General features: G+C 40.4%; 2 protein-coding genes across 2 annotated transcripts in view; one reads left to right on the top strand and one right to left on the bottom strand.

The window, feature by feature from the left end:
• The first annotated feature begins 1,734 nt into the window (after positions 1 to 1,734).
• On the top strand, positions 1,735 to 9,161 carry LOC118429619. The gene is made up of 12 exons (XM_035840162.1): positions 1,735 to 2,131; positions 2,959 to 3,088; positions 3,798 to 3,847; positions 4,492 to 4,599; positions 5,003 to 5,115; positions 5,593 to 5,670; positions 6,294 to 6,416; positions 6,567 to 6,641; positions 7,098 to 7,266; positions 7,456 to 7,502; positions 8,191 to 8,335; positions 8,756 to 9,161. The coding sequence occupies exons 1-12, from the start codon at positions 2,059 to 2,061 to the stop codon at positions 8,836 to 8,838; spliced, it is 1,194 nt and encodes a 397-aa protein (XP_035696055.1). The 5' UTR covers positions 1,735 to 2,058; the 3' UTR covers positions 8,839 to 9,161.
• A 3,310-nt stretch (positions 9,162 to 12,471) lies between these two features.
• The window catches only part of LOC118429428, a 9,811-nt gene continuing 7,385 nt past the window's right edge, over positions 12,472 to 14,897 (bottom strand). The window contains exons 10-11 of the mRNA XM_035839914.1: positions 14,516 to 14,624; positions 12,472 to 13,996 (exon numbers count right to left, since the gene is read on the bottom strand). Of these exons, the coding sequence (XP_035695807.1) occupies positions 12,472 to 13,996; positions 14,516 to 14,624 (1,634 nt within the window). The remainder of the gene's footprint in view (positions 13,997 to 14,515; positions 14,625 to 14,897) is intronic.

Genomic DNA, 14,897 nt, shown 5'->3' with positions numbered 1-14,897 from the left:
ACACGTGTGACTCACACAATACTAAGTTCTTTTTAGGAAAAACATTACCGTCGTTTCGGTTACTCAACCGTCAAAACCTGCCAGGGTGAACCAAGGACGTGAGTGAGCATTACAATTCTTTGCATATATGTATAATTATAAATATAAAACTATATTTGTTGGACATTCACGTGTGTTAGCTTGCTGTGTGGTACAAATATGGCGGTTGATTACTTGTGGATATCTTACTGACTGTATTTGTACAATCTCCAAAGACCTACTCTACAGAGAACTGATCTTAAGAAAGAGAAACACTGGGCGGCCACAGCTGCGCTTCAAAGATGTTTGCAAGAAGAACCCAAGGGCTCTTGATATTGACACAGAACACTGGGAGGACCTTGCGAATGACAGATCCAGCTGGAGATGCACACTGTCCAGGCAGCTAAAGTCATGAGAAACCAAACTGATACGCATGGCGGAAGAAAAGCGGATCCTGGCAAAAGAACCCTGCAACAGGCCATCTGTTGGATCACTTCATCTGAAATCTAGCAAAAAAGGAAGAGAAAAAGAGAATTCCTATCGACAGACCTTATTTTTTCAGGATCGCAATCAGAAAAACAACATTTTTCCTATTTTTCTCTGTCCATGTTTCTATTGTAAATGTAACATTCCCGATTCCTCACGAAGCAAGAAGAAAGTTTGACAATTTCTCAAAATTGTACAACGGGTTCGTTTCTGCGGGACCTAATTGGTCGTTGGAGACCGACCGTGTCGTGCTTCGTGGTGCTTTCAAACTTCTAAGTGAGTCGCAAGTTTTAAAGTCCTGGTGTCCCCTTAAGTAAAGCACATGTGTATTTTCAAATCCTCGCTGACGCACAGAGAATCTGTCCCCAACAATTAAGCGGACATTTCTGTATCCACTTTTGGAATCCCCTGAAGTGGAAATTAATTAGATTATAGGCAATAAGGAGAACGTGGCCCATCTGTTGTACATGGCATGGTGATTTGGATCTTTAAGTCGAACTATCCCAAACGCCCAATTACCGAAGTGGTTAGTTAGATAAGAGACGTTATATAAAGGTCCCTCAGGGGTGTCTGTATCTGTTATAGAGACATACAGTTGGCTAAAATTTAACTTATCAATAACGTCAGATTTGAAAATCTTGATGATTTAGTAATCAAATGCATATGTGTGTACGTGCATGTGTGCAATTGTGTGTGTGTGTGTAATTGTGTGTGTGCATGTATATGTGTGTGTGCCGAATGGTGTGTGTGTGCATGTGTGTGGATGATTGTGTGTGTGATTGTGTGTGTTTGTGTGGTTGTGTGTGTGCATATGTGCGTACGCGTATGTGTGTGTCCTTGTGTATGTGCCTGTGTATGTAAGTGTATGTGTTTATGTGAGAAGATTATACCATGCCTTAGCCAATGATAGAATATTCTAGTGCAATGTCTAAGAGTTCAATGTCCCCATGTCTCCACATAGAAATAGCATCATTAACCACGGATAGGGCATATTTTACATGATATATCATTCATAAAGCTAATTTGAGCTACGGGACGAGTGAAGTGAAGTGAAAGCTAATTTCAAATCAAATTTCGTACATCACCAATATGAAATCTTTATCATTTACCAGTGGGTTTCTGCAGCTGTTGCTCATTATTATTTATGGATATGCAAATAATCCCTTATTTGCATAAGTATATGAATGCGTTATCTGCTTTTTCAGCATCACATACAGGAGATCTACTTCATCAGGAGGAGCTATTGTAGCATTTCCTCATGTATCAAGCAAATATGTCCTAATTTACATAACTCATATCCGATGATATTCACCTTTATTCATGATCCTTCTGTTCTTATAAACCAGGCTGTATTGATAAATATTTCTTATTGCATAAAACAGGGTCTTTCGAGTTCAGATACCTGCAGTTTTGAATATTTTCGGTAGGTGCCTCTGGTGCTAAGCTAGCGGTGAAAGTGATACCGGTACTTGAAAAGAGAAATGGTAAACAAAAAGGTAAAGATGGCGGGTTTCTTGGCTTGCGCGCGATAGAGCACCAAAAAACAGCGCTCAGATGTCAACCCCGGTCGGAGGGAAGTCTGAAACAGGGGCAAACGCAGCTGCCGAGAGTGGAGTCAAACTTCGAGGTTCGTACATTTGTGGAAAACACTGTATCGATGTAAAAATCGATGTTGCTTTGGGTCACTTCCGGGTTTCTATATCATTCCGTTTGTCAGTGTTAACAAAAGCAAGAATCCGCAAAACTACACAGTGTTGTTTAAGAAGGAATTCCGAGAAATAATCATAAATAGTATGGGAGATGTTTCGTTACAACAGTATAGGTCCATGTTACCTCGCTATAATGCCGATGTGACTAAAAAATTGTTGATATTAAAGGCTGCGATGTATGAGAGTATAAGGTCTGGATCATAACTGTCTCGGTGTTTTACGCCAATGGTTGCAATATCTGTTCCCTTTTCTAATGTTCGGCTTTAGAGGGAGGTGAAACAATATGAATAGAAAATACAAGCTTAGTAACTAATTAAAACCTGTTGTGTAAAATGCCAAGAATAAACCAGAACCATACATACATCTGCTTTGATATCAGTTTAAAACAGTCTTTTAAAGTTACACTTTTGTTGTCTTAGGTCGACAAACTCAATATTTAGTACATTTAATCCAGAGATCTAGATTCTTAACAAGTTATGGATGCTATTCATTTGGTCCTTAATGTCTGTGACTAAATTGTGAACTGCTGTATAGTAAAGTGCAAATTGGGTGTAGCCCTATTTTGATTGACATTTTGATTGTTTAATGACCCTACACTCACTTCTCCTTTTATGGGTATATGGCATAAGAAATGGATGTGGTTATTGCAAGATTGCTGGATGATTGACATTTCATATCCTTGATGCCTCAGTCTTTTATTGAGAATATTGATTATTAAACAGTTGACACATGTTTTCCTTTCCAGATCATGATGTTCTAAAAGAAGGCTGGGCCTCCAAGTTGAGTGGGAAGGCCCTGTTTGGACAGTACCATTGGGACCGGAGGTGGTTCAGACTGGTCCAGAGGGGCGCTGATGTCACCCTGTACTATTACAAGTAGGACAGACATGCTGTCTTTTGTGGGGAATAGGGTATACTGTTACAGTGAATTTTATAGGGTTGTAAAAAAATATATAGACATAATGAAATCTACTGTTGCTTTTAATCAAAAACATGTCAGATGTTTCAATGAAGGTTAGACATCCCGGGGTAACATTAGTTCACCTTTATCCGTAGGGAAGCCTATATCCATTGTATATAAAAATAGGGTACTTGGGGACCATTAAGTGAACTGAACTGAACTGAGCTGAAGTCAATGGAAGGTAGTTTCTCATTGCAATATCTTGAAATGTTGACATTTGAAACCCATGTTTTTGACCTGAAATCTCTAAATACCCAGCTTTTTAAAACAACGAAAAAAGGTGAGATAGCGTTATTAAGAAGACATCCAATTATGCCCAAAAGCAGTTACTCAAGCAACTGGATATGACTTTGGAAATAGACGTTTCAGATAACGGCCGTTATCTTTTGGCAGTTTGTTTTTGACCATATACAAAATGTGAGACTGGTTAAGTTGATTCTGCATGTTCAGTGAAGTTATGCATAGTTATGACTTTCTTGCAATATTACCAGTTTGAAGCTACCTGTATCAAGTTCGTAAGGATAGGGTTTATGGAAAAAGCTGTGCTGTTTATCATGCCTCGCTACCAGGCCAGTCCTACTCAAAGTATGTTTTCTTAAACATTGCTCACACTGTCATTTACAGAGCAATAAAAGATGAGGATCCAAGAGGCCAGGTCAGGTTGACCAGTAACTGTAAGTAGTTTTTGAATAGAATGCAATTCATAAGATCTGAGCTCTGATTGGTTGAATTTCTGGGCACTATGCAATCTGATATGCAATGATAAGAATGATAGTTTGTGTAATGTTACTGACATCATTTTACTGAGTGGTCATGAGCAACTGACCTTCACTCCCCTATGCTCTCTTGTTTACTTTAAACTAAGGTGTCACTCTGGTAGCATTCTTTGGCTGAATTTGTTGATTGCCAAGTTGTAAAAGTTCAAAATTGCCAAAAAGTTGAACCTATGTTTTGCCCAAAAATTGACTATTATATAGAATTGGTGATGTGAGAACATTTGCAGACTCATAAAAATTGTGAAGTGATTCAAAGGATGTTGGCCAAAGTGTATACAATCAAAAATGTCTTTCTGAACTTGCAGATTTGTTGGGCGATCTTTTTTCCAGGTGTGACACCTGTTGTAGGAAAGTTGTGGATGTGTCACAGAAAACATGACAGGTGTAGCTTTCATAGTTTCAGGGAAAATCTCAAGATTGTCTCAGAAGATCACAAGATTTACTAGAAAGTCTTGAGATTGTTCACAAACTGGACAGGTGTAGCTTTCATGGTTACAGTTTATCTTGGAACCCTCGATTTCATTGTCTACTGTTTTTGTCAGATGTAGCACGTGAGATAGAGGCTGGAGAGAAGGTGAAGAAGCCCCATGCCTTTGCTGTGGGCAAACTTGTGGACGATGGAGCAACTAGGACATACTACCTGAGCTGTGGTGAGGCTGAAATGGGTTAAAGCCCTTTTAAACACAAGCCTTTAGTAAGAAAGAAGAGGAAAATGCTTCTTAAAGATTCTAGGCATCACATACCAAGACATAAAAAGTATGGAATAGAGTCATACAAAACATTGGTCCAAACGAAGACCTCCTTATTTTAAATCATAGTCCTAGTATTAAAGAAAAGAAAACTGAAGTGGTGCGGCCACATGTGATAGTCATCGGGACTAGCCAAACTATTATGCAAATGACAGGCACGTCACTTAGTGAAACACGATCATGGGACTCCAAGGAAACTGGTTGCCCGATCTTTTACCATGCCTGAACGGTCATATAAGGCTATTAGGGAAAGATGAGATGAGTGTGATATAAAATGATGTGCGTGTTTGTGTTGTTTTAACAGAGAGTGAAGAGGACAAGTTGGAGTGGATGGCTACAATAGGAGCGGCTATAGAGGGTGTACCGGACAGGGCACTCAAGAGGAAGTCCACGGTCAGGGTCAAGATGAAGAACAAGGTAACGTCAACAACCATTTACTCTAAGAACACCACATTAGAACTAAAACTCAGGTAACGGGGGTCGCCCTAAGATGCCCGCTTTTTTACGCGCTCCAACTCACGGCGCTCCATCACTAGTTGCCAGAGAGTGGTCAAGTTTTGATCAATTAATTTTTAACACATTCATCTAAAGAACATACTTGGATAAGGAATGCATTCATATGGTTCATGAACCCTTCACCCTCTTTAAGTTACAAGTGGCAAACACTGAGGACGTTTTCGTGAATATAACTTCCGATTTTGTGCTGCGCTAGACAGTGCGCCCTAACTTGCCCTGCTTTTGTAATTTTCTCTTTTTGAAACCCAAAATTTTCTTTTTTTGTAAAAAAACAACAGAAATGTGATTGAGCAAATTTTTCACAGTCTCTTTGAGATTGTATAATGGTATTCAACTTAATGTATTCTGACTTCTCTCACTCCTGACCTGTTTTATTAGGTCCAAACTCTTCCTACCTCTGAAATTGGTGCAACGGTGACCAAGGAAAAATATGAGGACCCAAAGTGGAGAATACAGGTACTACATGTATTTCCCAATCTTTTATTAGTGGAATCAATGGCCTATATAGTGGCTAGGTTGGTTGGGATGTGAATGGAGGTCATAGGATCGATTCTTAGCATTCTATGGGATTAACTTAACACAACTTTCCTCACTTCACCCAGGGTAGTACTACCTGACTTTTGTTGAGGTAAAAGGGTTCATGAAATGGAAGGACAGGGATAGGCTACACCTTTCAATAACATGCCCAAGACATAGTGGATAACATACGAGCGATTGCGATGATGTCACAGTGACACAGTGGTAGGCAAAAAGCAGGTGTTTGGAGAAATATTGGTTTACATATTAACCAGTAATTTGATCTGCTAATTTCAATATCAGTTTTTTATCCAATCTGATGTCGTCCTGGTAGGCACCATTCTTCGAATACCCCGGATATAAACAACAACAGCGATTGCTCGTATTACCCTGTAACTCAGCAGCAGCCTATGTGGCATCAAAAAGACTATTTGATCTTTACCAACTTAAACATTTGTTGTACTGTTGTCTCAGTAAACTGCAAAACTGATTTGATGTGAAAGTTTGGGCCTAAATCACATGACAGCTATTGACATTGAGTGTTTTCTTTTCCATCTCCTCAGCAGTGGGAGGGGCTTTGTGAAATGACTGACAGGCCTGTGGACCAATGGAAGAAGTGGGAGAGTAAAGAGGGCGTGGCTGTGGCAAGGATGTCTTTCAAAGAACAACCATACGCTATCATTATGGTACGTCACATTAAAACTTTGTTTCTTGCAATATTGATATCAGATGCTGATACTTATGCAAGATATTTGGGCTTTCTTGATATTCTTGGTTTCTAGATAGCAAGCTTTTATTATTTTTTTTTCATTTTCAGTCTGTCTATGTGCTTACAGGTAGATGGTATGGTGGCTGCTCCCTGTTCTATAGTGTACAGCTTCTTGCAGCAGGCTTGTACAGAAGGAGGGAAGGTATAAAGTTTTTTGCCATGCTTTTTATGTTTGACTTTATGGTCAAAGCTTAGCAAAAGTGTCTCTATATTATAAGGCTGGTATGAAAATTGTGTTACTGATCTGTGTATCATTCAAATCTTCTAAAAAGCTACATATGTAAGTGGTGCCAGTAACATTAAACTGCTGATTGGACATTTTCAGGGCACTGCAAGTTTCAGATTACTTTAAAATTGAAAACATGCACTAAAACAACAAAGTGGAGATATTAAAGGCAAAACTGTGATTCAGGGGTAAACATATTTTTGTGCACTTACTGTTTTCCTGACCAGTGTTCTTGGCTGTCAAATTGATATATGAAAGACAAGGAAAATATTTCTTGTTTCATTGTAAACAATATTGATATGTATACCAATGAAATGCATATTAATATTTTAACATAACTGATATAAACTTTCTTACCTGTTTTCAAAACAGCTTGATTACTTCTTTCGAGATGAGAGAGTTCTGCAGAGCATTGACCCCGACCGAGCGAACGCCATCGTACAGTGGCACTACAAGACGTCGCTGCCCGGCATGACCCCGCGGGAAGTGTGTGTCCTGAGGTCATGGGTCACAGAGCGAGACACTCTCAACGGCACCAGCGGTAAATGGGATCTCTGATACCCAGGGCGTAATGTTTCCAGTGTTATCTCAAACCCATGGCGATTTGATGTTTGCATGATTTTTGGCTGTAATAAGAAATCTTTTCAGTGATTTTAATCATGTTTATGATGCAGATTTGATAAAGTTAGTTTGACTAACACCCATTTGTGTTGGTTCTGCCCATAATCAGGTATGATGATACTGTCTGCAGCACATGGAAACTTTGTCCTTGAAAAGGTTTGTAGTCTGACCTTACCTACTTTGAAAAAGGTTCATTTTGATTAGAGAATGATAGATTTTTGCAAACTGTTTGCTTGCTTTTGTAAAAGTATACAAGTAGTTTCCCTTGTTGTCCAAGTTCAAGCAAAATGAATGGATATCTTTGCTCTCTAGTATAACACTAGTTAACCTTTATCCATGTGTAACTTATATCCATTTTGTTCTTAAAAACAGGGTTTATCAAGTCGACAGACGAAGGTTTCAAAATGCAATACCTTGAATTCTATTGCAGTGTAAAAGACTTTGATACCCCTGCAACAGTGCTCTGTTTCAATGAGGCTACCCGACGGATAATTGTAAACTAGCGTTACATTTAAGCTATTTTCATTTTTTCCTATAACTAACAGTTCAGTATAAGTCCTTTCATTTTCATTTTTACTCCCAATAAAGCCTCCTGTACCGAGTGTTACTAAAAACAGTAAAGCTGAAAATTGTTGTAGATATGTTTCAGTTAGGCCTTTATACACTCAATACAAAATCAAGACATTTGGAACATTCCATTTCAGCTACAATGTAAACTAGGGAGGATCTGATGTCAAAGAAAAGCAGAATCTGATGTGTTACATGTTACATAAGATAAGGAAGTAATAATGGCCTCTTCACTTCTTTTGGAATAATCCATTCTTGTTGTTTTGTCCAAATTCAGGATGCCACTTTATGCAGAGTTGAACTGTCCGGTGTGGTTTTGAAACCAGACTCTACCAGTCCCAACAAGACCAGGATGACATTCCTCGCACAAGTGGATGTACGAGGCTCACTGAGGGGGATGTTGAAACAATCGTATAAGTCAGGTAAGGCATTTGTGTGGCTCTCTTGGGGTTATCTGGTGTGAAGAACAACACTTGTATGCCGAAGATACTGTCCTTGGTGCTGAATGACATTCATATTGATACAATGATCTCTGAACACACACTGATGCACACTCCCACACATGGACACACACAAGGGCAAACTGCTTTAATACTTGAGCAGTTCACTAAGATTCTGATCATTCTGTATGTGTGGCTTGACATTCAGTTATCTTACAACTTTGCTTCATTTACTGTTACTTAGCATTACAAATTCAAACTGCATAGTTCTAAAAAGTAAAAGCTCATATGCTAATGGCTGAATGACTAAGTTTGATAACAGTATTTAAGATTTTGATTTTGTAACTAGTGAACAGGTAGTACTTTTTTTAATTTCCTATACTGATGATTTTTTTTCCACAGGTCTCCTGGTTCGAGGCTTTCGCACAAGCTACCAACATCTAGTAGAGGAAGTCGCCACATACATGAAAGTCATCTCCATGTAGTCAGTATTCCGAAGGGGCCAAAGGTCAAGGTACAAGGGGCCAAAGGTTGTGGAGAAAGGGACCAAAGGTCAAGTTAAAATCTAGCAAAGTTGATCAGGTAAGGGACCAAAGTTCAAGTTGCAAGGGGCCAAAGGTTAAGGGACTAAAGGTCAAGTTAAAGTCTAGCAAAGTTGATCAGGTAAGGGACCAAAGTTCAAGTTGCAAGGGGCCAAAGGTTAAGGGACTAAAGGTCGAGTTAAAATCTAGCAAAGTTGATCAGGTAAGGGACCAAAGTTCAAGTTGCCAAAGGGTAATGGACCAAAGGTCAAGTTCAAATGGGGCAAAGGTGATCAGGTAAGGGACCAAAGTTCAAGTTGCAAGGGGCCAAAGGTTAAGGGACTAAAGGTCAAGTTAAAGTCTAGCAAAGTTGATCAGGTAAGGGACCAAAGTTCAAGTTGCAAGGGGCCAAAGGTTAAGGGACTAAAGGTCGAGTTAAAATCTAGCAAAGTTGATCAGGTAAGGGACCAAAGTTCAAGTTGCCAAAGGGTAATGGACCAAAGGTCAAGTTCAAATGGGGCAAAGGTGATTGGGTAAAGGACCAGTTCAAGTTGTACGGGGCCAAATGCTAAGGACCAATTTCACTATCATACCAACCACAATTGTTTCTATACTCTGGAATTTGATTAATGATAAGTTGTTTAGTACTAGTAGCAATCAATGTGAAGCACTAAAAAATGAAGCTAAATTTTACAAATACAAATAGTACTGATTATAGATTGTTTTAATATCATTTTAAACAGAGACAAAATGACAACTGGAACAAAAATAAGTTGTTCATGCATTTTTTGTGATGCATTTGTGTATAAATATCTTTAGGGACATTAAAGTATTTTAAAGTAATCATGATACATATCACTCATATTGACAAGTATCAGTAACAGAGGGACGTATTTTTGTATAATCATGAAGCTAATAAGTTTAAGTTTGAATAATCGTGACATATCCATTTTATCATACTTCTCTCATTTCAATAGAATGCTGAATTGTATGGCCATGGAACCCTTTTGTTGCATTTGTGTAATTCTAATTGCTTAATATGCATAACATTAGTTCACCTTTATCCGTAGGGTAACCTTTATCCATTCTTTTTAAGAACAATGTATTTAGGGAAAGCAAGTCGACAGATAATGGTTTCAAACTGCAATATTTTGAAAATAATACTACCGTCCTTCAACTTGATATCCCTGGATACCCTGTTTAGCAACACAACGGATAAAGGTTACCTCGCGGATAAAGGTAAACTAAGTAAACGTTACATGTATGTTTTGAATATCATGTTTTTATCATTATCACAAACAATAAAAATCTATTTTTTGTTATTGCGAAAACTAAAACAAGTTTGCAGATGCTTTGTGCCAATGCCAAATTTCTCAATTCCCAAAAAAAAAGGAAATATATATATATATAAATAAATAAGTGGGACCAAATTAATTGTTTAGACACTAAACCTATAGCCCTATTTTATCAAAATTGTCAGAAATGCTAATTAACAAAAACGACATGGACCCAACTCTGCCTTCTCATTGGTTGAACTGCTATCTAATCGTTTGATTGACAGCAGTCAATGGACTAGTCTATAGCCTGTAGGAGCTGTAAGCAGATACTTCATGATGCAGCTATCAAAACGTAATGTTAATGTTATAACAAAGTAGTGCAAGTACAAGCTAACAAAACAAAATGTTTGTAAAATTGTTATGATAAAGAAATGCCAGTACAAGCTAACAATACAAAATGTACATGTTATAACAAAAAGGTGTCAGTACAAGCTACACCTGAAAAAGTACGACATTTGATACAGACAACAGAATGCAATAGCCTCCTCCACCGGCCTCTCTGGGAAGCTTGGGCAATTTTTTTTTGGGGGGGGGGGGCTAGGCGAAATTGGCTTCCCAGTACTGGGCCAATTTCGCCTAGCCCGTACAAGCTTTCCGGTGTATATTCCTTTCCCGGCATATATTCCTTTCCCGGCATAATATTCCCGGTTAAAAATCGCGAATCGACCTAAAACCCGCCATACCACAACCCAACCCCCCACCCCCACCCCCTTTAAAAGAAAATTGGCAAGCTTCCCAGAGAGGCCGGTGAAGGAGGCTAAGAATGCAATAGATCTGGCGAAATTAATGCTCTTTCAACTTTATCGGACCAATTTATCTTAATAAAATGCTGTTCCAGGTAGGAAATAATTGAGAAGATAGAATGACTGTAAAAACACAATCTTTAATCATTTATGATTTGTGTGTGTGTGCCAGAAAATGGGCTATTCAAGATTTAGGGTACCCAGGATCTTGTATCGTATGTGGTAAGAAGAAAATAAATAAAACAAATTTACTGATCTGACATATGTTAAAGGTTATATTATTACTTCTGTTGAAGGTGTCACTATCACCAGTGAAGACCCTGCGTGTTTCTGTTTCCACAAATTCATGGGCAGCAATAACCTAAGGATTATGATGATTTGTTGTATGTGGGTAGGTCTTCGTCAAGGTTAATTTTGGGACCCCTGATTGGTACAGCAGGTACAGCACTAAGTCTTATAATTACATGGTCACCTACAGCTACTGTGTGCTGTGTTTTGGATACTAGTAAACTTGTAACTCAGGGGTCTGTGTGTGTGTGGACGTGTGTGGACTCTAGGGCTGGGTACCGGTACGATATACCGGTACAAAACCGGTTTTTCTCATTGGACCGGTCCAGAAAAAACGGACCTGAAAAAATTGGGTGGACCGGATGTTGGACCGATTGGAAAATGAACACATTATAATACACACGTTTCGGGGCTTACCGGTGAAGGAAATAGCAACAGCAAAGTAGAGTATAGTCTATAGTCATTGCTACCAAGTTTTACAGCCAATCGTACAGAGGTAGTAGCCTTGTAGGATTTTAAAACGCCACTGGGAGTCAAATACTCCACAAAACAGATGTTTTTGTTGCAAAATGGACCATCGTTTTGAGTATCGTCCATTCACAAGTTCTTACGTACTGAATCAGGTCCAGGTTCAGGTCCAAACCTGGACCTTATCCTCTGGACCTGAACCGGACCTGGACCTGAATTTTCTGTACCGGTACCCACCCCTAGTGGACACTTTGTTATGTATGTGTGGATGTCTATGAGGTGTGACTCTGAACTGGAGATATTAAGCTACAAAATAGATAAGATCAGTGAAAGGTTACGACAAAAGACAGTTTTGCATTTTTACACTCTTGTCGTAACCTTTTCACTGATCATATTAACATTTTGAAACTCTACTCTGCGACTCATTTTCCAGTACATGCTTTATCTATACAGAAATATCTTATTTCATACAGATCTGACAGAACAACGGTTTTCATGTTAAGCATCTATAACTTAGGATATCTGAGTTCTTGTGCACCACCAGGATGTATTTACTTGCTTATCTTTAACTTGACATAATGAAAAAAGGGGCATAGATATTAACATCATCATCATTGCTACTTGGACTTACAGACCATGAAAGCCATCATTAACTGAGAGCTAAAAGCATGCCTGCCCAGTCAAGCATAGCCTGCAGTGTGATAAGACGACATAGTCAGAATAGATTACGGCTGTAGCAAAAGTTCTAAACCATGTCCTGCTCAGGGTGGAAGTGGTGGGGGAGGTGGAGGTCCTGGAGCACTTGGAGCAGAAGGAGGGCCCGTAGCACTTGGAGCAGAAGGAGGGCCCGGAGCACTTGGAGCAGGAGGAGGGCCCGGAGCACTTGGAGCAGGAGGAGGGCCCGGAGCACTTGGAGCAGGAGGAGGGCCTGGTGTACTTGGAGCAGAAGGAGGGCCCGGAGCACTTGGAGCAGGTGGAGGTCCTGGTGCACTTGGAGCAGAAGGAGGGCCCGGAGCACTTGGAGTAGAAGGAGGGCCCGGAGCACTTGGAGCAGAAGGAGGGCCCGGAGCACTTGGAGCAGGGGGAGGGCCTGGAGCACTTGGAGCAGATGGAGGGCCTGGAGCACTTGGAGCAGGAGGAGGGCCTGGAGCACTTGGAGCAGATGGAGGGCCTGGAGCACTTGGAGCAGGAGGAGGGCCTGGAGCACTTGGAGCAGATGGAGGGCCTGGAGCACTTGGAGCAGGAGGAGGGCCATGAGCACTTGGAGCAGGGGGAGGGCCTGGAGCACTTGGAGTAGGAGGTCCTGGTGGTCCTTTTGGAGGAGGTCCCGGTGCACTTGGAGAAGAAGGAGGGCCTGATGTACTTGGAGCTGAAGGAGGGCCTGGAGCACTTGGAGCAGACGGAGGGCCTGGTGGTCCTTTTGGAGGAGGTCCCGGTGCACTTGGAGCAGAAGGAGGGCCAGAGGAAAGTAGGCTGTGCCTAGAGGCAGTTACCCTTTCAATACTCAGCCTTGTAGTATCCGACAACGACAGTCGTGGTATCAGTGCAGTTTCTGACTCTCCAATAGACAGCTTTGACACCTTTGGTCCCGTGGAAAGATTCGATATAAATGATCTTGAAAGTTTAACGTTGGTCGATGTACGAGAGATCTGTTCTAATCTTGCTGGTTTCTCAACAGACGATATGACGTTTGATGAGATAGCACTGGGACGGTGGAACGGGGCAGGTGACATAAGAACGGACATCCTTCTTTCCGAGTCAGCCTCTGTCTTCATAGTCGCCTGCTTTTCTCCCATTGCTTCAAAGGCATTGCTTTCTTGTGCCACATCTCTGCTGTGACTAGAAAGAACTGATACAAGCGACTTGGTCTCCGTGTGGCCTAACGTTGGTCTCTTTGAGCCATCATTGATATCCATAGCTAATGCTATGGAGTCTGTTTTCTTAGGAGTCGCAACAGGGCTTGACTGTGGACTAATGGGCGCACCGTCGGGGGTTTCCCTCATTTTGCTCAAAGAACCTACTCTGCTTTCACCCCATTCTTCTTCTGTTAGTCTACCGCCATCTTCAAAATCCGCAAACGTTTGGTCATGTTTTTCTCCCTCAGAAGCATCAGAAGGAATCAGGCGATCGTGTTCCTCCAGTTCGTGGATCCGGCTTTCTCGTCTGACGCGGTTTATGGTTTTTAACTTCGACCTTAGTTCATTCATGGTCTTCTTGAACGTCGTTTTCTTCACTCCTTTGGGTAGATTGGGGGGTATGGAAGGCGGTCTCCTCCGTCGTTGCCATCTGTAGTCAGTGAAATAACAACACTGATACTTAGGATCGAAACACATCGTTGTAGATACAGCAATTCATGAGGCATTGACTGAAACATACTGACAACTTAATCATTTGCCTTTCCTGACAGGGAGAATCGAAACTTTCACAACTTTGTATAGGAGGAGGGAAAATATATAATAATTCTTCAGCACCAGGGGACTCAATATATGCTACTTAAATAAATTTCTTTGATATCAGTAGTTTAAAGTAAGGACGCTAACATCTTAAGTAAATATAGGTGTAATAGCAAGGTACAGATACTTTAGGGGATGATGTTCGTCTATGATAGTACGTAACAACAAAATGTTGTTGAGGATTATAAAGCACCTGTGCCTGTGCCATTGTGGTAAAACTCGTGATAGATAATTAAAACAGATATACCTAGACTAAAGCCCAAATTCCCTACAACCAACTCAAAAGCCGCTACCGATAACGAAGCAACGGTTATCAGAGGAATTTCTACGTTTCAATGAAGGAGACACAGACCTTGATTGACAACCGCACCAGATGAGACAGAAAACCAGTCCGACAAGGAAGGCACCACTAACAGTGGCCAGGAAGATGATCAAATACATCATGTCATGGTCTTCGTTCACTGGAACAGAAAGAAACAGCAATCCTATATCCATAATAATATACAGTGAATATCAGTGACAGCATAGCCTCCAACAAAGTTAAGTTTTCTTAATATCGAAACGTCTCTAATTTTGTTCGTACTAGTAAGAACTAGAGAAAATCACCATATGTGAGGTTTTCAAATATGATATGTAACACTCAAACCTCATCATCAACAGTTGCGTATGCATAAATGATACCATTTTATAGCTTAAGGAAGCTGGTCAGGGGTAGCCTGGAGTCCAGCCTTGTT

Source organism: Branchiostoma floridae, chromosome 13 (genome assembly GCF_000003815.2).
Source record: "Branchiostoma floridae strain S238N-H82 chromosome 13, Bfl_VNyyK, whole genome shotgun sequence".
NCBI lineage: Eukaryota > Metazoa > Chordata > Leptocardii > Amphioxiformes > Branchiostomatidae > Branchiostoma > Branchiostoma floridae.
Note: the sequence above shows the minus strand (reverse complement) of the source record. Positions and strands in the feature narration are given on the sequence as shown.

Excerpts from the sequence above, each read along its gene's own strand:
- LOC118429619 (XM_035840162.1), top strand. The coding sequence starts at position 2,059 with ATGTCAACCCCGGTCGGAGGGAAGTCTGAAACAGGGGCAAACGCAGCT. Across the intron at positions 5,116-5,592 it reads GGGTCAAGATGAAGAACAAG|GTCCAAACTCTTCCTACCTC; the intron begins GTAACGTCAACA and ends CTGTTTTATTAG. Across the intron at positions 7,267-7,455 it reads CACTCTCAACGGCACCAGCG|GTATGATGATACTGTCTGCA; the intron begins GTAAATGGGATC and ends GCCCATAATCAG.